This window comes from Lonchura striata, chromosome 8 (genome assembly GCF_046129695.1).
Source record: "Lonchura striata isolate bLonStr1 chromosome 8, bLonStr1.mat, whole genome shotgun sequence".
In the NCBI taxonomy this organism is placed as follows: Eukaryota; Metazoa; Chordata; class Aves; order Passeriformes; family Estrildidae; genus Lonchura; species Lonchura striata.
In genome coordinates, this window is record NC_134610.1 from 35,462,352 (window position 1) to 35,488,286 (window position 25,935).

A 25,935-nucleotide genomic window follows, 5' to 3' on the forward strand; every position below is an offset into this window, starting at 1 on the left:
CGCCATGGGTTAGTGAGCCAGCTAACCTCTACGATAGATTTATGCCAGCAGCGTTTTCTGGCATGGGACTCCGAGGGCATAAAAGTCAGGATTTCACAGTGGTGTAAGGCTAATGATTAAAGTGTGTGTGATGGTAGTCACAGTAACAGCCTGAACAGCCAAGCACCCGCCTCTCTCTCAGGTGTTCTGACAGCTTGATATTAAAGACCTGCAAGTGTCAGAAGAGGTAGGAAATCAGCTGGCCTCTCTGAGAGATTTTACAGCACAGTGCTTGTGCTGTCAAGGCAGTGAATATGACAACACCAGGAATGACAGTAATAGGAATGTTTTTAAGGGAACAGCTGAACAAAGATGCCTCTGTTGACAATAACATGCTTAAGTTAAAGGGAGTCTCTTGGAGCTTGTACTCGGAGAAGATATTCTTAAGCCCAGTTTTCTACTTTGGGGTTTTTGTTTTGTTTTCAGAGTCTTCTGTGTGTCTGTCTAATTTTACTACCGTGGTGAAATACTATTTAGTTGTAATGTGGAAGAAAGATAAAAGCTACTCTGCAACACTGCTCCACTTGTATCATTGTGAAAGTGTAGGCAACATCTGAAGGCTTCACTGATTAAGATTTAAAATCTCCAATTTTTTTTTCTCCTGCAAGTTTTACAAACAGGCAAGAAAAACCCAACTTGAGTTGGGAGAGCTGAAGTTTGAGATTAAGGGTAGCATTGAGCCCCATCTATCTGACAACCTAAAACTTAAATAATTTGGTCAAGCTAGCCATGGAGTGAATGGAGAGTGTGGATGTGCACAGCACATCTTAATGCCACTCATCTCTTTCCAGTCAGCAAAGATGATGCCCAGACAGCTACAACAGATGGGACACTGCACACTCAGGAGGGGAACCTCAGGCTAAGCTGGAGGCACAAGCCAAGCCTGGCTTTCCCAGCCACCTCAGCAGGGCTTTAACCCTCCCCACATGAGCCTCCATGTCCCAGAAGCATCGTGTCACAAAGGACTTGGCTTGACAGAAAACAGAATCCACATACATTAGATCATCCTCTAAGCTTGAAATAAATAATGATAACAAGAAGCTAGCTTTAAGGACAAAACAGAAGTGTTTCCTGTTTATTTGCTGGGAAAGAATGATGAGTGCAAAAAGCTTTAGGAATCCACTGTGTTTAGCCAGAGCTGCTCTGGTCTGCACTCGTGAGGACACTGAACCTCTCTTTAAGGAGCATATTCAGAGGTAAAACACTTAAGCAGAGTATTTTGATGCAAATCAAATTAAATATTACCTTCCCTTAAAAGTGCTTTTTCTCTGAAGCAGTTTTCATGGCTCTTACTTATACTCTGGAAGTAAACTGAAGTTTGGCTTCTAGGTCTGTGTCCCACCTCCATTTCAGGCTTTGATCACCTGCAGGGTTATTAGCTATGGTGTAAGAACGGGTTCTGAGGGCTGAGAGATTTGTATAAAAAAAGGAAGTGCTAATTACAGCCCATTCTAATATGCTTAGAAATATAGCAGAGACAAGTCCATTATCTCAGAGTTAATAGGGTTACAAAATGTTGACGATGCACATGATCTGCTTTGCTATCAAATGCTACTGAAATTATGGTTGTTGCCACAGCATGGGAGTTGCACCAAATGATTAAGACCTGGGTTTAATAGAGGTCATTGCCTATAGAAGTCTGGCTTTCAATGGTATTTAAAGCCCTGGATGGATACAGGTGCCTAGGTGCATTTGCAGATGCTTTGGTTTACACATCTGCCAGCAGTGCAAGTTAGAGAATTCTCTTTTAAAATGTCTTTGAGGTGCCTGTTTGGAACTCCTGCATGGGACTTTGTGTCACCCTGCCTGAGCTCTATGGGGAGGAGCTGTGGAGGTCCTTCTGTAGTCATCACACAGACACAGCCACCTGCTGTCCCAGGCAGGCAAGAGGAGCTCCTGGGAAAGGGAGTTTTCCTCCCTGGTAGGTGCAGAAAGAGCCAGGATGAACTGAACCCACTGTGGGATGGCAAGGTCAGATGAGATGAATCCCATTCTGTGTCAGGAAGCAATTACACACCCTTTGAGTTAATGGAAAGGATCATGCATATGTTGTCTAAGGGAAAAATAAATCAGTGTTCATATCCCAGTCTCATCTTCTGTAACACAAGCATATCCATCTTATCGCTTGAGAAGGGAAGGAGGATCAGGGAGGCTTTAACTGAAAGGCTCCAGGCATCTCAAAGTAGGGAAAGGAGAAGGAGCAGAGCCTTTATACAAAAGTTATTTTCTATTCTCTGAATGCTTTTAAGCTGGTGTTTCCATTATTCGGAGTTATGTTCTACACACCTGGAATTTTTCATCTCTTTATACCCAGCTCAACTTCACTGAATTCTTAAAAGTGAGACATACCAATGCCTAAAACACATACAGCTGCAGCCAAGTAAAAAGTTTAGAGGAAAGCATGGTTTTGTGCATCCAAATTCAGGGACCTCACTTGTAGCAGAAACTAGAATAATTTTCAATTTGTGGTAACAGAAATTTTGCTGTGACTTAATTTTTTCTCAGTTAGCCCATCAGTATTAGTTTTCTTAATGAGAGTTTTTAGTTAATATAAGTGCAACTCTTGAAACACTAAGGAAACAGATAATGTGTTCTGGAGATAGTGTTACTTGCAGTACAGTATTTGGCATGCTGCTTCCAACATATAAATTTAACAAAAGAGAAGAGCTTATTCCTCAGAACAAGATCTGAATGTGAACCATAACCATGCTCTGGAGCATTTGCCATCACATAAAAAGTTTCTTTGCAAGCAGGGGTTCAGCTTGGCAACTCCTGCAGATAATTTTATGGTGATTTATTCCTTTCTGAAGAGCATCAGATGGTAGTGATCTTTCTTTTTTCCTCTGTTGCTTTCTTAAAATGTGACATTTTTGTCATGTTGTTGTCCTGAGCAGCACAAGCACAACTGCAGCAGCACCAGTCTGATGTCACCTTCTCAGGAGTTTCTCAGCCAACCTGTTACTGCAGCTCCCCGTGGATGCAGTGTCACTCAACACCTCCCCTTTAGTGGTGACTTAAAAACCAAATGCCACCTTTTGGGATTTTTGATTTCAGAACAGCTTGGTGAGCCTGAGGTCCCGCACTTGGTAGCAATCTGAAGATTTTTGCCAGGATGGCTTGGTCCTTCCTCATTTTTTTCCTCAAGGTAGATTCCCTTGGAAACACAGACCTACACATGTGCCCACATACAGGTATTCTAGGTAACACTGAAAGCTAGACAAGTGCCTTTCTATTATATGCATAAAAATATTCTGCTCTGACAGACATTTTCATTTAAAAAAAAACAGTCCTAGACAAGAAGGTATTTTCCTTTTATTCTCAAGATATTATTTTTAATATATTCAACATGCCTCATTAGCACATCCAGAAAGGTTTTGACATCTTGAAGACTCTGCTTCAAAAGTTTCTGCTTTAATACTTTTTGCTTTGTTTTGAAGCTACTTACAAAATCCAAAATGCTACTAAAGAGGCCAACTAAAATGTAATATAAACAAGCTCAAGTCCAGCTGAAAGGGAGCTTTACAGTAATGGTCTGGGTCTAGAAATCCTTATAAAAAGGTATTAAGTTCTTTTATATAAAGGATTTTCTTCTATCAGATAAATGCTTTCTTTGCTCTGAGTAACTTTCTGGTGATTTCTTGCTTGAAAAAGATTTGTCAAGTTCTGAGATCTGTTTAAGCTCCAGGAATAATGCTGCTTCATCTAGGTCACAGTTCCACAGAGTAAAAAGTTAAGAGAAGTCCCCTTTTTCCCTCAGCCAAACATTACCCTACGCCTTTACTCTTTAGAGGGAAATGCATCAGGCCACATCATCCCACTCCACACTCATTTATCAGCCAGGCCAATTCTCTACATGCAGATTTTTAAAGATGTGAATTGAATTTCTGCTAACACACTGCTTGGGTAATTTGAGGTTTTTCTGTGTTCCAGGGGAATCGCTTTCCACCTTTTTAAATTTCTACTGAATAATTTGAATGAGAAAATTCTCTGCATTGACTTTTCTGTTATTCTTTTTTATGATACTTGGGTCTAGCTCACCTACTCCACATGGCCCTACGTAGCCTAAAAAGCTGCCTTTCTGTTCAGGAGGCCTGACTGCTGTCCTGCTGAAAGCCAAACAAGAAGTGAGTTTGCTCACTCTGAGACCTTGTGCTGTAAGTCCTTGTTGCAGTAATGGTTCTGTTTGTGGTGTCCTGATCCTGCCTCATTTGAGAATGTGATTGCACTGAGTTGAATGACTTCACATGCATATGGTGAGTCACGAGCTTAAGTGCACTCTGAGATGAGCTAATTTTCCCTAATATGCTTTGCCAAATCTATGTCTATTTAAACACTTCTGAGAAAGGAGAAAGAAAAAAGTCTCTGGAGAGAATGACAAAAGAATTTTATTTTGGTACCAGTGTATTAAACACCTGTATCAGCAGATTCTTGGACATCTTCTCTCTTTCCCAGCTTTCCTTTTGGTCTTCATTACTGAGAATATTTAGTGAATTGCTGCAAGTGAATTACAAACTGCTCAAGATTATTCTTCTATGACCTGTTCCATGAAAGATCTAAATAGAATGTGAAGACAAAGGGAGGAAGGGGGTCATCATTATTTCCACAAGAATATTTAGGAGGTTTTACTCACATTTGAGAATGGAGGACTTTTAATAATGTCTAAAAAGTGCATTCTTAAGTAAAACATATAGTGTACAAGAAATAGTTGTTTTATTTGTTGAAAGCTGTTTATAGAACAAAAAAATTGTCCACCATCTATCACATGTTTAAATCAGTGGCCTGGTAAATAAATTCTGCTTAGTGTGACAGTAATGAAGAATTTTATCTGCAGCCACTGCAGCCATAGTTTGTAAATATTCCATTTACTTTTAGGTAGGCAAGAACATTTGCTGTTATCCAAATTACTAAAGGGAGGTACTGGACATTTTTACCTTTCACACCTCACTTAAGAGGTGCCCAATTCCTAGGAGACTCCAGGCTGAGGGATCCTGATGAAGATGCAAATGGTTGCAACTCCAATAATGACAAAAGACCTAAATTTAGAGGGAATATAATCCATTAGGGCTGCACAATTTGTAACATTACCATGAAGAGACATTCCTTTTAAAAACGGAATGGGAAAGAAAATGTTTGATGCAATGTGTAATGTAAGGAAGTGGTAGCCTTTGGTAAGTAAGGTTCAAAAAAACCCACTTATCTTAAAATATATTCCATTGACTAACAATCATGTGCCAAAATTAAGCTAAATTACATTCTGACTATTCTTGAACAAAGTTTAAAAGTTCTATGTAAAAACATTGTTTGAACCATTAATGTAAGTCCTTAAAATATAAGTAGTTTCTTGATACCTTCCACTTTGGGTCATCTTCCTTTGGGAAAAAAACCCACACAACAAAACCAGATGCTGCTCTACATGCACAGGAGAAATCAATGGATGGGATCAATATTCCCTCCACAGGTAATAAATGCTGAGAAGCATTTCTGTCTATCTAAATTGATCCTAGAGAATTCTTTAAATTGGTTCTGATGTGTATAAAAACCATTTCCCTATTGATCAAAGCTTTTCTTGCTTTCTTTCTTTGATATGTTATTTCATCTCTGCTATCAGGAATGGTCTCAGGCTTCTGTATGCAGCTATGATAAACATAATTTCTTCAATTCACACAAGATTTTTTTCTTTTTAATTTAAACCCAGAAATAGCTGGGTTTGTCTTTGAAGATGGATGCTTTGCTTACAGTTAGGCAGTGTAAGTAATTTTTAAATTGGGGAAGTTATCACATCAGAATTATTTGCAAGGAAGTCCAAAGTAACTGCTGTACTTTTACTAGAAACAACTGCCCAATTCCTGCACCTCGATTACTCTGTTGTCTCTGAGAGGAGGAGCTGCTGGAGCAAAGAGGAGAGGTTTTGATCTCTCACTCTCCTTGTTCTGCCCCATTTTTGAGCAGAAGACTTCACCTGAGCTGCTGAGTCTATGTACAATGTTACTGGGAGTGAGCAAACAGTGGCAGTTATCAGGAAGAATGTCTCAGCCTGATGTGCCTGGGGAGCTGTGGAGTTTGTGACTTTTGTCACAACACTGTTTTATTAGCACTGAATCTGCTAGACTGCTCCAGAACCATGAAGTACTGGCAGGCTAAACCAGAACTTTTCAGAGTATTTGATAATGGGATGTTACAGAATTAGTAAATTAATTTGACCAAAGAAAATTTAAATGCTTTAATGGGCATATAAAAAGGCTCACCAGTGAGGAGTGGTGATGGTTTGCTCCAAAACTGTCACAGTTTGCAGCTGTTTGGACTTGTAAAGCAGTGTGTAGTGTGGTCCTGGCAAGGTTTCACTCAAAATTCATTGTACCAGGAAGACAGTAATCATGGCTGTGATTTCTGTTAGACTCTTATGAAATATAAATTGTCAAACTGTCTTTTGACAAGTACAGGTTTTGTTCCTTTTACCCCAAGTAATTTGGAACCATCAACCCAGCAAATTAATCTTGTCTAGTTCTGTCTTCTGAAGAAATGCAGTAACAAATTAGATTGCTTCAACACGCCTGCACTATTTTAAATTTATCCACCAGTTCAAATTAGGAGATGGATTTCATAGATTTCATAGGAGGGGCTTTGGTTCCTTAAGATTCCTTTCCATAGGTATGCAAAGTTCCTTGCAGATGAGAAAAAGCAGGTTGCTTACTTATATCTAACACAACTGAGCCTCACTGAATGCAATAACTTTGCTTTTAAGTTCACATGTTTAGGTCAGTATGGACACTAAAATAAATTTGGTGGGATTTTTGCCAGATTCCTGCTTTTGGCACTTTATGGCTACGGTCTTTATCAAACCTATAACTTTATGTACATTTGGAAAATGTACAAGAACAGATTTGCATACAACATAATTAATTTTAACTACCCCCTTTTCCAGAGTGGGACATGTGTCCTAAAAAAAAAAAAAAAAAAAAAAAAAATTATTAAATATTACTGTCTCTGAGGTACTAAATGATTTTAGGGTTCAGCTCTGGTCTCAAAACAATGTAGAGATACAGTTTCAGTAGCAGGAATAGTTCTTCTAGAAGGGCATGGATGATTTTTATTGTTTTAAGTACAAATGTATTTCCAGCCCAAACAACAGAGCTGCATTGTAATTAATCAATGCCTAAAACGAAGAGCATTGCCAGTCTGGAGACAAGAACAGAGCTTTTCTCTGTAGGACACTGGGACTGGAAACCTACAGCAATACTTAATTCCAGTGCTGGGCAGAAAAGGGAGCTGAAAATGCAGTGATTCCCCAGAGTAAATTCAGTCTGGTCCAAGCAGAAAGATGACTGTCCAGAGATTCCAGATCCTGGCTACCCCGCAGCTCCCAGGTGAGGTGGGATTCAGACAAGCATTTTCATGGAAACCCTGTGTTTCACCATCCCCTGGAGGTAATCTGGGGTCTGCCTTGGCTCCACATTTCTCTGTGGATCCTCAAGGAAGGACTGAAGCCTGAGGTTTACATGTGGAGTAAACACAGTCAGCCAAGTACATTTCAATGCACAGAGTTTTTTCTTGGCTAAGCTGTCATCCCCTCCTAAGCATTCCTTGCACAGTTGTTTGTACCTTTATTTGGCTTGCTACCTTTCTTTACCTTTTCCAACTCACTGCATCCTTCTTGAAGCAAGTGTCCAGATGGTCAGAGCTTATGTTATTCTGAGGACATAATAGGGGTACATCAGAAAAATTAGTGCTTGTGTTTAGCAATGGGCAACAGCAAATCAGCTGTGATTAGCACAAAGATTGCTACTGTAGGGTGTCTTTGTGGTGGCAATGTGCTTTGTCATCACTCATTGTCTGCCAGGTTGAGGAAGAAGGCTGAGCTCAGGATTGGCATGGGGCCAGCCAGAGCAAAGCTTCACTTTATCTCCCCATGTTTCCAAGTGCACCAGCAGATCCAGAGCAGGTTCTGGAAGCCTTGTGAACTGGAGATCTAGAGGCTGTAAGATCTAGAGGTCACAGTCTTGGAGACTTTGCATCTTCTAAGCAGAATCTATTCATTCCAATGCAAATCAGCCTAACTGCTCAGTTCAGTGAGCTTGCATAGACCAGTCCCACCTGACAGTTGGGTAAAGGTATGAAGAACAGCCTCTCTTCAGGCTTTTACTTTCCTCCAGTGTTATAGCAAAGTGTCTTTGTTAGTGACAAGTGAGTATCCTTCTTTAAAATACAGCTTTGCATCACAATTATTTAGTAGTTTTTGTTTGCTTTCCTAATTGGAAAAAAATTCTGAAAGAGCAATAAAACACAATTTGTTCCCTCTTCTCAAAATGAAACATCTCCTTTCAGAAGGAAGGAGGGAGTAAATTTACATTATAATGAGCAAATTGTTATGAGCCCGTAGATCAGTGTTGACATAAAGGGTGACGGAAATGAGATGTTGTTTTGTGCATTCCCCCTCGTGTGCATCTGCCTGTGCATCCTGCTGCTGCTGAGCCACGGTCAGCAATAGTAACACATCCTAACTCAGGGAGAAATCCCTGTGAAATGGATCATTCTTCACCAGGGCTGCCAAGTGCATCTCCATCCTTTCCCCAGTGAGTGCTAGCAGGGAGGCAGTGCAGGGTATTCCTGCACCTCCTAGCTGGCTGGTTTTTACTGACCCTCTCTATTTTCCTCTTGGTTTTGTCGTTTCCCAGGACTGTCAGAGTACTGGTATGGACTGACAGGATGAGTGCTACGGTTTTGCTTCAGGCATGTGATTACCTAGCAAAGCATGCAGAAAAATGCAGGGTTGGGGCCTGCCCCTGCCCTGCTCAACCTAAGGAGTGAATGAGCTGAAGCTTTGTCTCAGTTGTCATTCTCTCCTGCCCTTACTTTCTGGAAGTGGACTGCAGCTGTCCAGACCTTCTCTCATGCCTGTCCCTCTCTGTAACAACTGGGTTCATTAGTGGTTTTGAGAAGCAAGTGACATTAACCCCCTGCCCAGCTGTTGTGGTGTCAGGGCTGCAGGCAAAATGGCATTTGTTTGGCTCCAGCAGAAGTCATCCAGCAATTGCCTGGAGAGTCTCACTGCAAGTGCAATCCATATGCAATGCTTCTGTCAGCAAAGACTTGCTGGAGGAAAGTTTATAATAAATATTCACATCTGCTGCTTTGGACACTCTAATCCATTCTACAGATCTTTGCTGTGTCAGGCTTTGTTCTAGATGAAGAAGTCGAGTAGTTATAAAGGTTTGCAAATAGGGCATATTTATCATGGTTAGCTCTACTTGCTAGTTCCCTTTCTTGCACAAATATCCATGACCACCCTAAGCATAAGTTGTGGTTAAATATTCTCAGTGCATTTGTAAGCTTTTTAGGCTACGTGTTTCTTTTGATAAATGGTGAAATGAAGCCATCAGATCTTCATGAGCAGAACAGACAGCATCCTTGTTATGATCTAGTTTGAACAGAGGGACAATAAACTGTATAAACTGTACATCACCCAGGGCCCCAAAGTGTTAAAACCGGGATAAACTGCTCCATGCTCACGTCTCTTGGGCAGTATGTTCCCATTGGCTATTTGGTGAATAACCTGAGTTACTAAAAATAGAAAAATGTCTCCTGTTTTTCATAATCTTCCCAAAAAAATGATGACCTTGGTGCCAGATTGACTTGGTCAGTGACAATTTTAATTATTCTTCTGCTGGCAATGACTTTGCTTTCAGAGAGAAAATCTCGATATATAAGAAGAGCTATAATCACTGAGAGGGTGTATTGAACTTGCTCTAAATAGAAAAGGTGTTTGACCAAGATCTCGACTGACAGTACAGTGATCCCATTGTTGTTCGGGCCACATCAGCTTTGAAATGAATGTATTGATTTTTTTTAATTTTTTTTTTTTTTTTTTTTTTTTTTTTGGTACGTGAAACTCATGATTATTATAGTTAATTTCTAAAGGAGAATCTTTGTCTGGAGACTGGCTAAGTAAGAGGCACTTCAAACATATCACTTACCAGCTATTACTTGCGCTTTTATTTAAGCAGGAAGATGATAAACATTCTGCTTCCTTAAAAGTGTTGAAAACTGAGTCCATTTGATTTGCAAAAAAGCACATGGAAACTGAGAACTCCTTTAGAACCTTTTTTTAGGTTTTCTTTTATTTTTTCTACTGTTCTATACTAAGGATTTAAATATCATTTTTTCCATAAGGATATAAGGGAGCAAGCACTCTGTACAGTTAAATGTCTAAGTCTTCTGGAAGTTTAGCTGCAAACTCATATCCTCATGTCTTAAGCAGTACAAGAAAAGCAGTGTCAAAAGCATGGTCTGATATCAATGCCTGCAGGTTTTAGGAGAGCATCTACTTCTCTGGTGCTCAGCCTGTGTTTCAGAATCTGTCCCTGAATAATTGTATCCAAATATAAGTGATGGTCCTGTCTGGTGTGCACTGGGGAAGCCCCACCTTCAGTATTGTGTGCAGTTTTGGTCACTGTAACATCAAAAAATTATTAAGCTATCAGAGAGCATCCAAAGGGCAACAAAGATGGTGAAGGGCCTTGAGGGGAAGCTGTGTGAGGAGTGACTGAGGGCACTTGGTCTGTTCAGCTGGAGGAGACTGAGGGGAGACTCACCAGGGTTTGCAACTCTCGTGTGAGGGAGAGTGGAGGGACAGACACTAATCTCTGCCCTGTGGAGACCAGTGACAGGACCTGAGGGAATGGCCTGAAGTTATGTCAGTGGAGGTTTACGTTGGATATTAGGGAAAGGTTCTTCCTCCAGAGAGTGTTTGAGCACTGGCACAGGCTCCCCAAAGAATGAGCACAGCACTAGACCTGACAGAGTTCAAAAAAGGTTTGGACAATGCTCTTGGGCACATGGCGTGACCCTTGCAGCGTCCTGTGCAGGGCCAGGAGTTGGACTTCATGATCCTTGTGGGTCCCTTCCAGCTCAGCAGATTCTGTGATTCTGTCAAAGTAGCCAGGCTCCTTGTGAGGAGAACATGAGGTCTCCAGACTGGCCTAATTGCTCCAAAATCCAATCTCATTGTTATTGATCCGTCCAATTTTCTGTTACTCTATCTCAGAAAACAGGAGTGCGCGCGAGTCTCTTTAAAGCCAACATCTCAAAACGTCTCGCGCCGCTCTCTTGTGCAGCCTTTGCCAAGCCCGATGATGCCTTTGCGTTTGTTTCAGGTGACCTGGTGGCTGTGGCCAGCGGCGAGGGCTCCGTGAAGGTGCTGTCCCTGTCCGTGGGCCAGCTCTCCATCCTGCGCGGCCCCGGGGTGGAGGTGCGCTGCGTGCGCTTCCACGGCCAGGACTCGCTGCTGTCCGCGGGCGCCGATGGCAGGGTTTGCCTCTGGACCTGGGCGCAGTGACACAGGTGGCCTCACCGCCTTCCACCGGAGCGCTCTGACAACAGCACCGCGGGCTTGCAGCTTCATAGCTCGTGTTTGCACTATTCGGGGAATGTTCGCCCAAACGGAGCGTTATTTAGCATTTTAGCCAAATAAACCCCTCTGTTTCTCCCTCTTTCTGCTGTTACCGTGTTTTCCCCAACACCAAGAATCTCTCTTTAGGTGGTTTCTGGAGAAACAGCTTTACAATGACGCCTAATGCCGGCGCAGCCGAATTGCAAGGAGATTGATTTTTAATGTAGCGCAGCACGAGCCGCAGGAGCCGGGGCGCCCCTTCCCCGGCGCAGCCGCCGGTGGGAAGATGAGGCGAAGTTTCACAATGCGGCCATGGGGGATGTTTCCCCGGACACCGCCAGGGCAGCGGCGATGAGCCGGAGCTGGAGAGCACGGAGGGGCTGAGAGAGCCTCCAGCCCGCGGATCCGAGGGGAGCCGGGCTGAGGGCAGCCCCAGCCAGTGGATTTGAAGGGGGAGCAGGACCGAGAGGAGCTGGGCTGAAGGGAGCCTAGCCGGTGGATCTGAGGGGAGCCGGGCTGAGGGGAGCTGGGCTGAAGGGAACCGGGCTGAGGGGAGCCGGGCTGAGGGGAGCCGAGCTGAGGGGAGCCGGGCTGAGGGGAGCCGGGCTGAGGGGAGCCGGGCTGAGGGGAGCCGGGCTGAGGGGAGCTCCAGCCGGTGGATCTGAAGGGAACCGGGCTGAGGGGAGCCGGGCTGAGGGGAGCTGGGCTGAGGGGAGCTCCAGCCGGTGGATCTGAAGGGAGCCGAGCTGAGGGGAGCCGAGCTGAGGGGAGCCGGGCTGACGGGAGCTCCAGCCGGCGGATCTGAGGGGACCGGCAGGTCTGAGGAGAGCCGTCGCCCCAGCTGGCGGCAGGCGGAGCAGCGGCCGGGGCGGGGGCGCCCCGCCCCTGCATTATTTTTTGGGTTTTACCCCCCCCCTCCACCCCGGCTCGTCTCTCTTCTTTTTTTTTTTTTTTTTTCTTTTTCTTTTTTTTTTCCCACCACCCCCGTAAGAACAGAATTAATCCTAAGAAGGGCAGGCAGGGAGCGCGGGGCTGCGCGGCGCGGGCATGGCCGGCGCCCGGGCCGGGGAGTCCCCGGAGGGGCGCGGGGGCTGCCCGCCCGCCGGGCGCGGGGCTCCTGCGCCCGCCCTCCCCCGCCCGCCTCCCGCCTAACCCGCCGTCGCTCCCCCCCTTCCCCCGCCGAGGCGAAGCTGGAGCCGCAGGAGATCCGCCGGGCACAGGGAGGGGACAGGGATGGGTTGTTTTCTCTCCCCCGCCCGCCCCGAGACCTGAGGAGATGCAGCCCAAGTTCGCCGCGATGACTCTGCTGCTGGCACCGGGGTTTCTCCGCGGCATCGCAGCCTCCGGACCGCCTGAATCCTGCTCCCTCTGAATCGTCGGCGCCGGGTTAAAGCTCAGTTCTCATGTTGTGGTTGCTGGCTGCCGCGCTCCCGTTTTGCGATGGGAGGTGGAGGAAAAGGGATTGTCCGTGAGTCAACACCGAAAACGTGATTAGGATGAACTGCTTTCACTAATCTGTTTCTAACCTTTCAGTCCATGTTGGCCTGTGACCCCTCTCAGCTTTCACATCCAGCTTGATCAGGTAGGTGTGAATTATTTACTTGGGGTGAGGGAAGGCGGATGGAAAACGTTTCAGAGACTTACCTACGATCCTGGCCTCTCTCAGGATGAGAAATGATGAGAAAGTTCAAGCTGTAAACTAATTCTGAGCCAAACAGCATTTGTTTACTTGTTGAAATGTGTCCGTGCAAGACGTCTGCAGTCTGTCTGATTTCCAGGATCGAGCCGAGTGCCTGTGAGTTGCTGTGGGACGTCTCAGCTGCTGTGGCAAAATATCTGGGGAGAACTTTTAAATACATACATGTATACACACGCATTTGTTTTAAGAGCTTCCTCATAAAACTCCAGCAGATTCTCACAAGTGTTTTACATTTCCTCGGATATGAATGACTCTGTTTGCTGCTTTTTTTTCCCCCCTAAATGCCCACGAATCTGCAGTGTTGCAACCTACCTGTAGCATTAGGTGGGGAGAGTCTGCTCTGTAGATATGTTAAGCGGCGGTATCTGCATGAATTGCTGGATTTCCAAACAGCATGTTACAATAGATATTGCTAAGAGGAGTAACATGAGGGTGCGTAGTCCTTGTGATGGAAACACAGCTAGCACTTCAATTAAGAAGATATCTTTTCGAATTTGATAGATTCTGTGTAATATCCGGTGTCTCCCTCTGTTGTGGCTTCGGAAAAACTGCTTGGTCAACAGGATCCTTTAGCTGCTTCTCTAGGATTAAAGCTTTCTCCTCCTGCTGCTCCTTTTTTGCTTCAATTAAGGGCAAATTAATTGCTGAACATCTGCAGTCCACCAAAAATGCCAATATATAACAATGTCCCCCCAAGGGTGGAGAGGAATACGTGTTTGCCTGTGTGTGTAGGTTAATGCATGTTTGTGTAGACCCCGTGTGCCTGTGTGTGCATGCCCTGGGAATGGAGGAAAAGAAGGGATGATGACACACACACACCCCAGCAGTCCTTCTTGTTTTGGTTGGTGCCAGCATCTACCTCCGTAGTTCTGGAGTCCATGTAATGCTGATATTTCACCTCATTTAAAAGTTTCCTGTAATACTTCGCCCAGTTCTTTTAAGAGGGGTCAGCAACCAGTTTGCTGCCTGGGTTGCACTGACTGCGGGCTGGTGCGTGGGCAGGTTGGTGGCAGTGATGTGGCACTGTGGGCAGCCAGAAGTGTTCCCAAGACACCGGCACGGAGCCTTCTCCTGGCGCCGACTCTCCCGGGGGTCACTCAAAGCCCCTCTCCGTGCCGGGCTCCGTCCTCACTCCTCCACTTCAGCACAGCTCACCGCAGGTCGTGCTGCATCGCTCCCGAACTTTGAGAAAGGCTCCGGCTGAATCAGGCCGACACATTTCAGCGGCTCCATGCATTATGCAGGCATTTAACGTCCTGCACTCTGCGTTTTTTGCTGGATTACTGAAATGCTGAATAATGGAGAAGGTGAATTGCATCTTTGTTTCTGACAGGGTTAAACATACCTGCTGTGGGCTGGGCTGTGTTGGTAGCCCAGGAAGTGCCTCTTCAGAAATGCTGTAAATAAGATTCTGTACTATTCTCCCTCTCGCAGCCCAAGTTTAGCCCAGCACCATCTTTCAGATCAGACACAGATCTGACAACAAATTATGTTTAACTCCTTTTTCAGCTCAGGTTTCCCACCTCAGTTTAATGAAGTGGGTTGTGCTCCATACATAGCACCAAGGGACAGTGGACACCGCAGGAGATTTAAACCATTCTTAAACTTGGCTTCAAAACCCTCTGAGCTGCCCATCACCAAGCGATTTCAGGCAGCTGGTTTAATGTGCATCGAAAAACTCAACTGCAAAAATGAGGAACGTAAAAATTAGATTATTCTGTGAACCACCATTCATTCAAAGATATTTTATGGTCATATGTTTCCAAGCATGTGTGTCTAATGTAGGTATTTCACATGCTTTGTTCTATTTGCCGATAATTAAGAAGAGGTTGAATTCAAACGAAACAGTGATAGTTAAAAACTTTGATTTATTCTTTGGTACTGGTTGAAACAATGACTTTTATAAGTCAATATTCCTTCAAATTTGAGTTTTTTCTCACTCAAAACTGTTTGTTTTCAGACCGCAACACTGGTTTCCCTATGGAAGCAACTGTTTGTATCTGGCTTTGAGGTCCCATGGAGAAGCCGAGGAGGGGGATGGCTCTTCATATCCATGAAGCCTGGATACTTCTGTTTGTGCTCCCTGGTTTGGTCACTCCAGCTGCCATCAACCATGAAGACTACCCCGCTGATGAAGGGGACCAGACCTCCAGTAATGACAATCTGATCTTTGATGATTACCGGGGGAAGGGCTGTGTGGATGACAGTGGCTTTGTGTACAAACTGGGAGAACGTTTTTTCCCAGGACATTCCAACTGTCCTTGTGTCTGTACTGAGGATGGACCTGTTTGTGATCAACCAGAATGCCCTAAAATCCACCCAAAGTGCACAAAAGTGGAACACAATGGATGCTGTCCAGAATGCAAAGAAGTGAAAAACTTTTGTGAATATCATGGGAAAAATTACAAAATCTTGGAGGAATTTAAGGTATGGAACCCTTTCTTCAGTATTTCATACTAGTATGCTTTACGAATGGTATTTTTGTTGGGAACTCTCAAGGCACTCAGTATTTGTTTACTGCCATGGATGAATGCTGGAGATGAAGTAATTTTTTAGTGGTGATTCAGGTCTGGCTCATGTAAAAGCTGTCACCTCCCCCTTATGTGCACTTCCTGAGGGCCAGTGGTCGGTCAAAAGCCCCTGTGGGAATTGCCAGCCCTCTTCATCTGCCTTCCTTGCTCATAGCATGGCTCATGCTGGACTGCCAAGGGTGTGTAAACCAGTACTGAGTGCTTTTTAAGGACCCCTTTTGCAATTTGGATAGCAAAAAAATGATGGCATGGTGCTGAGAGTTGTTATTCATAACTGTATGAGCATGCAAATAAGTAGATGGAAAACTCTATTTAATTTTTTCATTTCAACTGTGATAAGGCTGTCTAGAATGGAGAAGATGAAATCTTAGGCAGATGAGCATCTCAAGCAATGAGAAGCGTGTGTTTCATTGTAATGGTTGTAAGGAATGTCATAAAGAAATCCTGAAATATATCTTAAAACCAAGTCAGTGTTTTCCAAAATCACTACACAACCTAGAGTTCTCATTCTAAAGATTTTGATCACAAGCTTTCAATTCTGCTATGGAAAACAGCATTTCACTGTGAAGAACAGGGGCTATAAAAGCTGCAGGTATGCAAGTTTGTTCTTCCAGGTCACATGGCTTTAAGAGTTGAACCTCCATAATTAACAACAGCCCAGAACTCGTCATGGCTGAGTGCCAGATCTTATTATACACTTGACCAGGAAAATAATTTCATATAGGTCTGAGTACTTCACCAGTTCTCAGTAACATAGATGGCTGTTCCCTTTTTCACAGAAATTGTCATTTTGAGGGAAGGTAGCAGTTAACAGTTCCTTTCTTCTATCATGTGTGGTGTATGTTAATCTTTTTCTGTCCATCTGAGACTGCAGTCACTGAGTGTGCCCGAGACAGTTTAATATTAGTCATAAGCACAAGGTAATGCAAATGTATGAGGAGCATCTCCTTGAGGGCCACCCTGACCAACCTGCTCTGCTTTGCTGAGGGATATGAAGATGCTGATCTTGTGAACTGCTCAGATAAGAGTTTCTTCTTGCCCTGGGAAGGCCTGGCCCAAGTTCATCCCATGATCACACTTCAGTGGTTGCATTGTGGCAGCTGTGTTGTCAGGTGGTGAGATATCCCACCTAGGTGATCAGGTTTTCATGTGAGAGGTATAAGGTCTCATTTTTAGGAAGCAGAAATTTGTAAGGGCTCTTTGAAGAGATTTCAGTGGGAGAAATAGATATTGTCATTTAAGTATCTCTTGCGTGTGAATTAAGTGGAAAAAAAGTGATCTCTTTTCCTGAAAGAAATCATTTCATCCTGATAACAGCTTAAACTCTAGGAAAACAGAATACAGCTGAGAAAAGCTGTTGGAGAGACTTAGGAGCCATCTGGTCCCCTTCTTACTGTATTCATATACTTGGGGTGTTGTGTGGAAAGCAAAGTTCCAGTACCCTCTGAGAAGCACAAAGTAGACAGTGTCACACCACTCTGACACACAGTAACCTTCTGTCCAGAACTAATGTGAGATCCTTCACACTTAATTTAGCTGGCAGTCAAACTTTTGACCTGGACCTGTGTTTTGCTGAAAGCTCAATACGTTGTTGGGTAGGGCAGAAACCAATGTTTTGGAAATCTCTGTGTTTACCTAGAATAAACAGTGGATTGCTTTTTTCCTCAAAGTACTGTAGGAGAGTCACACAATGGAAGATCACTGTTCTGCGGGAAAAGAGAAGCACCTGTGAACTATGACTTTATCAATTCTATAGGAGAGGCAGAACTTCAAACGTCAAGATTCAGGAAGCTGCTGCTCTGAAGTCTTGACTTTATGAGGCATCCAAGCATTTTGTTGTTTATTTCACCAGAATAAAGATTATACCTGCTATCTCTGCAGATGAAATCTTGAGCAGCTCATAGGTTTTACAGGCTCTGAGCTCTGTGCTTCCCTCATCCTGTTGAATTTATAAGGTCTGCAAACTTTCTCACATCTATTGCACATGCACTGAAGTCAAAGACGAGAGGCTGTTCTGACTCAAACCCAGGCTGCTTTCAGTGGAAACAGAGGCACTGTTTTATGTGGTCTCAGAACCCTTTCACCCACTTGATTTACTTTTGCTGGTATGTAGATTCCAAATCGTCATCTATAGAAGTTCTTGTCACTGCTGAGTTTCAGCTGAAATTAGCCTCTATTTAAAAATCTTTTGCAAGTGTGTGTCTGTGTGTGTGCCAGGACTGACTCATCTTGTAGAAATTTCAGCTGCCTGATCTTTCACAAATTGGGATTATTTTTTTTCTCTCAGAATGTTTTTTTTTCTAGGGTATCAATATCTATGAGGGGTTTCCAGTTGGGTGAATTATCCTATATTGTTTTTAGATTTTTTTTCCTCAGGTTTGGGGCGAGAAATCCAAATGTGATTCAATCTTTTTTTTCTTACCACTGGCTGTAACTGTGATGCTGTCAGGGTGAAAGAGTAGTTACAAAGGCCCATTTCTTAAATATTTCACTTTCTTCTAGTGAACAGATCTTGCACATCTGATTTTTTGAGTCGTAATAGTCATAAGCACAAAATACAAACATACCAACAAGCCATGTAGCTTAGACAGCTGTCCAAATATTTATGCTTGTGCCCCTCAATCATAAACATGTACAAATGAATTGCTGAACTGAAGTTCAATTATAAATCCAAATCCATTGAGATTTTTTTCTTGTATCCTTTTGTAAAATTTTGTGTCTTTGACAGATGGCTTAGTAACCCCAGGCAGAGTCTTCATAGCATCTTCATCTCTTTGGGTCCTGGGAGATGCTGGTGGGTTTGGGGCCCCAGCTGCCCATACAGAGCCTGCCTCATTCCCTGGTTTCAGTGGGATTTACCCCCAGCTTTGGCTGAGGCTGGGGTTCCACCTGGAAACCCCTGCAGAAAAGGCCAGCACAGTCTCTCTAATGTTAGCCATGATCTGATTCAAATGTGCACATTAAAATACAGATTGATGCCTGGTGGTCAGGATTCTGATACCTGTGGAGCAAGAGAGAGGGCAGGTCTGGTGGGTTTTATTGGGATCCATCACTCTCTTTCCCATCTTGTCTTCTGCTTTTCTCTTTGTTGGACTAGAATGTGGCCTCTCAAGTCCCCACTGTCTGCTCTCAGAGAAAGGGTGAGGGCAGCTGTGGTGGCTGCAGGAAAGGTGTGAAGGAAGCTGGAAGTCTCAGGCTGTTTTCTCCAGAGGGATCTAGCAGGGACTCTTGGGGTCACTTGGCAGCTGCTTTTTCTCTCCCACATCATCCTTGCTCTAGTTTCAGTCCTGGAGGTTAAGGTCTGAATCCCAAGTGCTCTGCACTCGCCTGTAGGAGAGGAGATCTTTCAGGGAGGCTGTTAATCCTCCCCTCTCTTCTCAGAGAGAGAAAACAAGCAAATGGAGATTGGTCTTGGTTATTGTAAGTACACATGGCTGTGTTTTAAACGAATGTCCCCAGCCAGCAGCTGATGTAAAGTTAAGGAGACAGTGTTCCGCCAGCGTGACGGATGTTCGTTGGCAGCTGATGGAGAACTCCTGCAAATGTCACTGAGGCAAGTGTCCCTAAGTGCTGATTAGTTTTTGCTCTCTTGCATGACTTACTGGCAGAAAAGCACACACCTTTGAGAAATGGAATGATGGTGTGGTTACAGTGTATTTGTAGCCACAGTGAGAAGCAACTGGGAGAGGATTGGCTTGTCAGTTTGGGAAGTCCTTTATCAACTTCCTGGGTTTCTCATCACCCAGCAGAGGCACATCCAGAATAACCTCCTGCACACCTCTGGATATGTAGCAAAATGTCATTGCTGGGAGATAAATGGCCAGTTCACAAGAGATTGTCAAGCTGACATCTTGAAATATTCTCTACATTTTGGACTGACAGGCAGGGACTGCTCCCTGTCCCTGCAGGAGAGTGAGCATGGTGCCATCCTCCTCCAAGGCAGTGTGGAACATTAAAATATCTGCACAGACATTGAAATATCTGTGTTAGCCTGGCAGAACATTGGGTGAGCTGTCCTTTCTTTGGGTGGAAACACCAGAGGTTTTGGTCTTCCTGATGATGTTCAAGTGAGAAGGGCAGCTTCAACCTGCAATTGTGAACTTGAGCTTGGAAAATACTCTGGACATTTTTGGATGCTTTTCAGTGGCTGTCTTCCTTTCTGCCAAGCACAGAGCTGCCATTTCTTCTAGCCATTGTCTCTGCCAGTGCTTATCCTTTGCTACTGCTTTTATTTGCCTGTCCTTCCCAATGACTTCTCCACTTCCTTGTTCTCTCCCCTTCCACCTTTGCTTCTCCCAGACCTATCCTCACTGAAAAAGTTCCTAGGTGATGCCCAAGTATTTGTCCCTTGCATCAGCACAAATGTGGAGAGGTGGCAAAACAAACCTTGCTCTTGCCCTTGCCCTTTTCCTCCTCACTGGAGAAAACAAAAAAAAAAAAGGGAAAAAAAAAGAAGAAGAAAAAGTGAAATTTTTCCTTCCAGGGCAAAGTTTTTGCTGACTTGAAAAGAGACAAGATTTCATTGCTAAAGTTCTACTTTATTTTTCTTTCCCCTGTTCTCTGCCACTATATCTTAAGTTCATTGCTTTGTTTTGTCCACAAATCACCTGTAATCCTTCAGTGAACGTTTTTGTATCTTGCTGATTTTATGTCTTCTTGAACAGTTCTTTGCACAGTAGGGATACAGCTCTAGCTGAGTTCTTCAGGGTGTAATCAGAACCCAAAATATATGAGGGACTGTGTAAGCATAGCATTATCATACACTGATTCTCAGCTCATTGTGGAAACCTTTACTTCAGAATAGTGGCACCTCCTTCTCCTTTGTTAATGCTCTTTAAAATGTTTTATTAATGCAATTACCTGAATTTAACTGAACAAAGCAAGGCCTCTCATCAAAAGGCACATGCAAGCAGGTATGTAGCTGCTACCCCAGCAGCTCTCAGCCCCTGAAACACAGTGTGTCCATCCTGATGCTGGAGAAAAGGAGGCAGTGAAACTAAAAAGAGATTCCCCACCCCCAGACCTGTGCCAGAAATAGAAATTAAGTGGTGTAAACAACAGCTGCCTCAGAGTGCCAGGTACCCAGGCTAGGAGTGCAATCTTATCAAATATGAATGGAGCACTTGGGGTGTTGCAGAGTGTTACTGGCGGGTGGTGCCCTTCGGTGAGGGACAAGAGTGTAGCAGCCCTGGGTGGAGAGGGCCAGCATGGGTCCTCCATTGGAATATTGGCATTTTTCTCTCCAATATGTGTGCAGCAGGCTTTTTTTTCTACTACGACTCAGAAAAGTGGGGCTTTTTTTTTTTTTTTTTACTTCTTGTGTGTTCTGCAATTTCACATATGGCTAGAAAATCATAATACAAAAGAAATTTCAATAATGTGCCTGTGCTTTAATAAAAGGAGCCATGAACAATGCCAGCTCTGAAGATAGCATACAGCCATTGAAATCAGACAGGGGAAACAGGACATCAGTCAGATGGAAAAGTATGATTTATTATCTCCCTCCTGGCAAAATTACAGTGACAAAGTCTATGCAAAGGAATCTAAAATTACTGACTTACTGTATTTCTGTCATAATTTGTACCAAGAAAACATACTAAAATAGATAGGCCTGACACATATTGATCTATAGTGAAACCTATTTTTAAAATTATGCTGTGAATTTAGCTACTGATTCTGCAACATATATATCACATTATGCACAAATATATTATTACAATAGGTGGGCTTTATTCAGAATATGGCTAAAAAAAATCCATGGAATTTTCTTCCCTGGAGCACAGTAATACATGGGAGGCCCCAAAAGCTCAGAGCTCAGTGGTGCTGGCTGTGCCACACTCAGAGCTCCCCACTGAAATGTATGAGCACCAAAACCTGAATCCCCACAATTCAGAATCAGCAGGAACTGAGCACAAGCCCCCAGTTTTAGTCATGGTGCAGCAGTCCAGTGCAGTGCTCAGCCTGTACGTGCAATCCCAAGGGAATGGTATTTTTCCAGCAAATATGACAGGAATTAATGTGTGCCCAACATTTGTACTGCCAGAGCTGGGGCTGGGTTTTTAGTTATTCACTCCAGGAAACAGCCCATCAGCTCTGCTGGCTTCCAGGACCAGCTCTGTCCAGGGAGCTGCTGAAGGAGAGGGGATCTCTCTGCACAGCCAGTGGAGAAGCTCTGGCACTTCCCTGCCCTCTCTCCATGGCTGCTGGAGCCTTACTGCTAAGGAAATGGAATACATAGTACATGCAGGTGTTACCAGCTCCTTCCAAGAGTTGTAAAATCAAGTCTGAGGCTTTATTGTTGTGACAGACAATGCTCCATGGGGCCAAGGAGAGAGCTGCTCATCCCTTGGCTCGCCCAAGCTGTTTGTCTCTGTCACCCAGGCTGTTTCTGTGGGACTGGTGAGCAGGAGGTCCTCAGGTCATCAGCTTAGGAAGAAGGGTGTCATCCTTAGAAATATTCACAGCTCATTGGTGAGAAGGTTTTTTAGGAAACTATGTCCTGCCAGGGTGAGGGGAAGTGAGGTATGTGTTTACTGCCACTGGAATGTGCTCTATGCAGAACTGCATTCATTAAAAAATGCTCAATCAGCCAATTATTCTAGTTACTGTTTTAAAAGCTATAATTAGATAAGTTATAATGCTCAGTCTAGTTGCAAAATAAGGATATGTTAGGCTTCCTTACTCTGTTCTGTGGTAATATCAGAGTAATTCTTTGGGAATTACAGTAAAACCAGTATGCTTGGAGAAGCAGTAGGGTTTGAAACAGCTCCTGAAAGCAGGGAATCTCTCAGTCTGTTAACTGGTCATCCCAGTCAGCAAAACCTTTCTGACTGAGGGTTTGCCCAGTGTGGTCCCTGTGTAAGCAGACCCCGGTGTATTCTCTCATCACAGATAACCCATTCAAACCCATTTTCAGTTCACATCCTTCCCAGCCTGTGCTTGTAACCAAATGATGACATCCCCTGAGGAGCAGAAACCTCTCAGACACCACTGGCAGCTGCAGAAGGAACAGGACCAAGGTCCACATGTCCTCCCCAGTGATATCTGGTTGTATTATACCTACCTCCATAACAGAAACTCAGTGTTTTATCAGTCCATGGAGCTGATCTCACCACCCTCCCCCATCTCTCAGTGTGGACAAAGCAGACAACAGCAGACTCAGGTACAGGGAAAACACATGTAAAAGGGATCACCTTTCTGACCAGGTCCTCCTGCTCCAGGAGGCTTTCTGCTAGATATGGCTCCTTCATTACAAAAGCCAACCAGGAGGGAATGGAGAGCACAAAGCTGCCAGCTGGGCTCACTTTCCTTACTGGCATTAAAAGAAGCTTTAAAAAAAATGTGAAGAACACACAGACATTTTCTCTGTGTCCAAACAGGGCTGCACTTCACATGTTGGAGCCACGGTCCCGTCTGTCATATCTGTAACCTTTCAGAAGGAGTCCCCTTCCCTGGGCATGGCTGAACTAAAAAACTTTTGTAATTGAGTCATAAAAATTATCACCAAAGTAACAGAGCCCCAGGGTAGGTGAGGTGCAACTATTGTAAGGAATAAAATGAGACATATATCAAAGCAAAGAGAGCGTTCTCACGGAAGAAGTGCAAAGTCATGTTTTTACAGAAAGCTTTGCTGCTGCTCTCGGGAGAGAAAAGGAACCACGAGACTGCAGATGCACAGCTCTGGTGGAAAAGGGGCCAGGACTCAGCTCAAGGTTGTCTCTCTCATCAGCTAATGGAGGAGTCGCTCTTCAGATCCAGACAGGGTTCCAGGAGCCTTTTAAACTCATCAAATTGTGTGGCACAGAGCAAATCTATGAGTACAAAACTCCTAAAGCCATCACAACCCTGACTCATCAGATGTGGGCCCAGGATACTTGGATGAGGTGAATCTTCTGTGCCCCTCATTTGCCTTTACTGATCTGTAGGGCTCCCCAGGAATGTTCACAAACAATGGCAAGGATAACGTTGGTTATGATCATGGACAGCATGGCCTGGGAATGAAGGGAGGAGAGGAATTCACAACCTGGAGCAATTAGAGCATCCTTGTGCTTTTCCATCTCCAGAATCCAAGCCTGGTCACCAGCATGCTGGAAAGACTTTTGTGTTAGCAATGTTTGCTTGTGTGTTGAGGGCTCTCTTAAAAACAGGATCTCGGCATCTTCTTCTCCTGCTTCTTGGAAGCCAGGTCCTTGGTTTAGCCAATCTGCAGTATGCTGCAAGCATTTTTCAATTTTTGGATGGCAAAGTTGATTTGTATTGCTAGTGCACCATATAAGTAGGATATAGCTCCAATTTTTTCACTGCAGATAAATTATCTAATGACTTAATAGTTTTTTTCCTGTTGCAGAGTCATTTGCAACCTGATGGTGTTTTCAGTGAGTGTGTTTGTCTATAATTACTCAACATATTGTTGATTTGAGCAACTTTCCACCTATGGAAAATACAGGCAGTTACAGTTTTTGTAGTATAATTGATATTGTATCTCCACTAGCTGGCTGGATGATTTTTATTTTATTAAGTAAGTGACAAAAATGAGGGAAATTTTTGCCCTTTGCAGGTTTTTGTATTGGCACATACAAAAGAGCCATTTACCAAATTTTTAACAAAAATTAGATGGATATTTACGCACTGCTTACAGTGAAAGCCAAGTGAGCAGCTCAAAAGAGAAATGGGCAGGTTTCAGTCCCACCTTCAGGTGAGACTTGTTCAGCAGCTCCTTCTCTGTAAGTTTGGCACCTGCAGAATTTCTCAGCTGAAAGCTCTCTGAATTTTCCTGCAATCTTCTGCTAATCTGTCTGAGATCACAGGCAATTTCAATAACAATGAAAATGATTCTAATTTCTCCCCCAGGAGTATCTCTGATGAATGCTACCCCAGTTCCTTTTTTTATTCCTATCCCCTGGTTTATGACTTCCCACCTCAGCCATAATATGGAAGCCATTTTTGCCTCCAAATTTATTCATCAGGTCCTTTCAAGCTTTCTTCCCTTCCTTGCTTCCTGCCAATAAATTCTCCACCTGAATCTGTAGCTACAGAGATAATTTCCATCAGAATTGCCTTTGTCCTTAGTGTCATTAAAACTTACAGCTCCTCTTAAGATGTAAGTGCCCAATTTGACAGACGTCACTCTACATCGCTCTGCTTTTCCTGCTGTTTTGTCTGCATCGAGCAGGATGCCTTCAGTCCATCCTGTCTGAGGGATGGGATTATCTCTGTGAGTCTCTTGAAAACTAAAAGAGGGAGGGATTGACAGCAGCGATGGTTTTCTGTCTTTCTTTTCTTGGAGCCCAGCACTTTCAGGGGATGGGATACATCCAGAGTGTAGGCAGGAGGTGTATGTGGATACAACTCATGGATCTGAATCTGTGACAATGATGCCTTAAGTGTGCAGAACTGCCAGGTGAGATCCATTGCATCCCAAACCACCTTGGCATCAGCGGAAATGCAGAGGATGGCACTTCCTTTTTGAGGGGTTGGCACTTCTTCCAAAGTCTTCTCAAAGACGGAGAAAGCATTTCAACTCCATAATCAGTAAAACTGGCAAGAACAGCATTTTTCCCTTTGCAGTATTAGCTAGAAGAGGAACATTCTTAGACACCTTTTTGGTGTTTGAAGGAGCTGATTTTGGTTTGCAGTGGTACTGAGAGTCCCGATATCTCCTCTGCCTTTGCTCTGGTGTGATGGCTCCTTGGGTTTCCCCAGAGCTCAGAATCAAGCCCACTGGCTTGGTTTTGTGTTTATACCCCTCTTTGTGTTCCAGTCAACTAAGCAGATGGCTCCAGTCATTCTGGCCGTGTTGCAAATTCACCTGTTGGACTGTGAAGAACACCACAGGCTCCTGTAACAGGGCCTCAATTTCCACTTGATTCAGTGGAAATACTTGGATTTTCTTCCAATGACTTGGACAGCCCCTGCATGATGATCCGTATGTGCGTGATAACATGGTTAGATGGTTGTAAACACTCATTTTGTTCCCCCAGAAAAAGTCAAGTATTCCTGGTACAATAGCTGTGGAGTCTTTGTTGCTCTGCACCTGTCTGGTAGGAGCTGTGTCTGCTTGGTGAAGGGCTGTCGTGTGTCAGGCAGCACGAGAACGTGGTCCTTATGCACCACTTCGTGAGACCTTGGCAATGAGATGAAGCCTTTCAGAATGGGATTAGGGCACATCCTTGTACAAAATCTCTCTTCAGGCTTAGCTGTAGGAAGGAGGGGGAAGGGAGCAGCACAACAAATCCTGATTACTGCATCTCAGGCTATGAGCAGCCTGGCTCCAGTAAAGA

General features: G+C 44.0%; 2 protein-coding genes across 3 annotated transcripts in view; both read left to right on the top strand.

Annotated features, from left to right (window-relative positions):
* The window catches only part of SPAG16 (sperm associated antigen 16), a 362,146-nt gene extending 350,621 nt beyond the window's left edge, over nucleotides 1-11,525 (top strand). Inside the window, exon 17 of the mRNA XM_031505343.2 lies at nucleotides 11,190-11,525. Within this exon, the coding sequence (XP_031361203.2) occupies nucleotides 11,190-11,371 (182 nt within the window). The 3' untranslated portion in view covers nucleotides 11,372-11,525. The remainder of the gene's footprint in view (nucleotides 1-11,189) is intronic.
* A 1,044-nt stretch (nucleotides 11,526-12,569) lies between these two features.
* Nucleotides 12,570-25,935, top strand: part of VWC2L (von Willebrand factor C domain containing 2 like) — a 46,971-nt gene continuing 33,605 nt past the window's right edge. For both annotated transcript variants that reach the window (XM_021537217.3, XM_021537218.2), the window contains exons 1-2: nucleotides 12,570-13,007; nucleotides 15,085-15,551. In XM_021537217.3, the coding sequence (XP_021392892.1) occupies nucleotides 15,141-15,551 (411 nt within the window). In that variant the 5' untranslated portion in view covers nucleotides 12,570-13,007; nucleotides 15,085-15,140. The remainder of the gene's footprint in view (nucleotides 13,008-15,084; nucleotides 15,552-25,935) is intronic.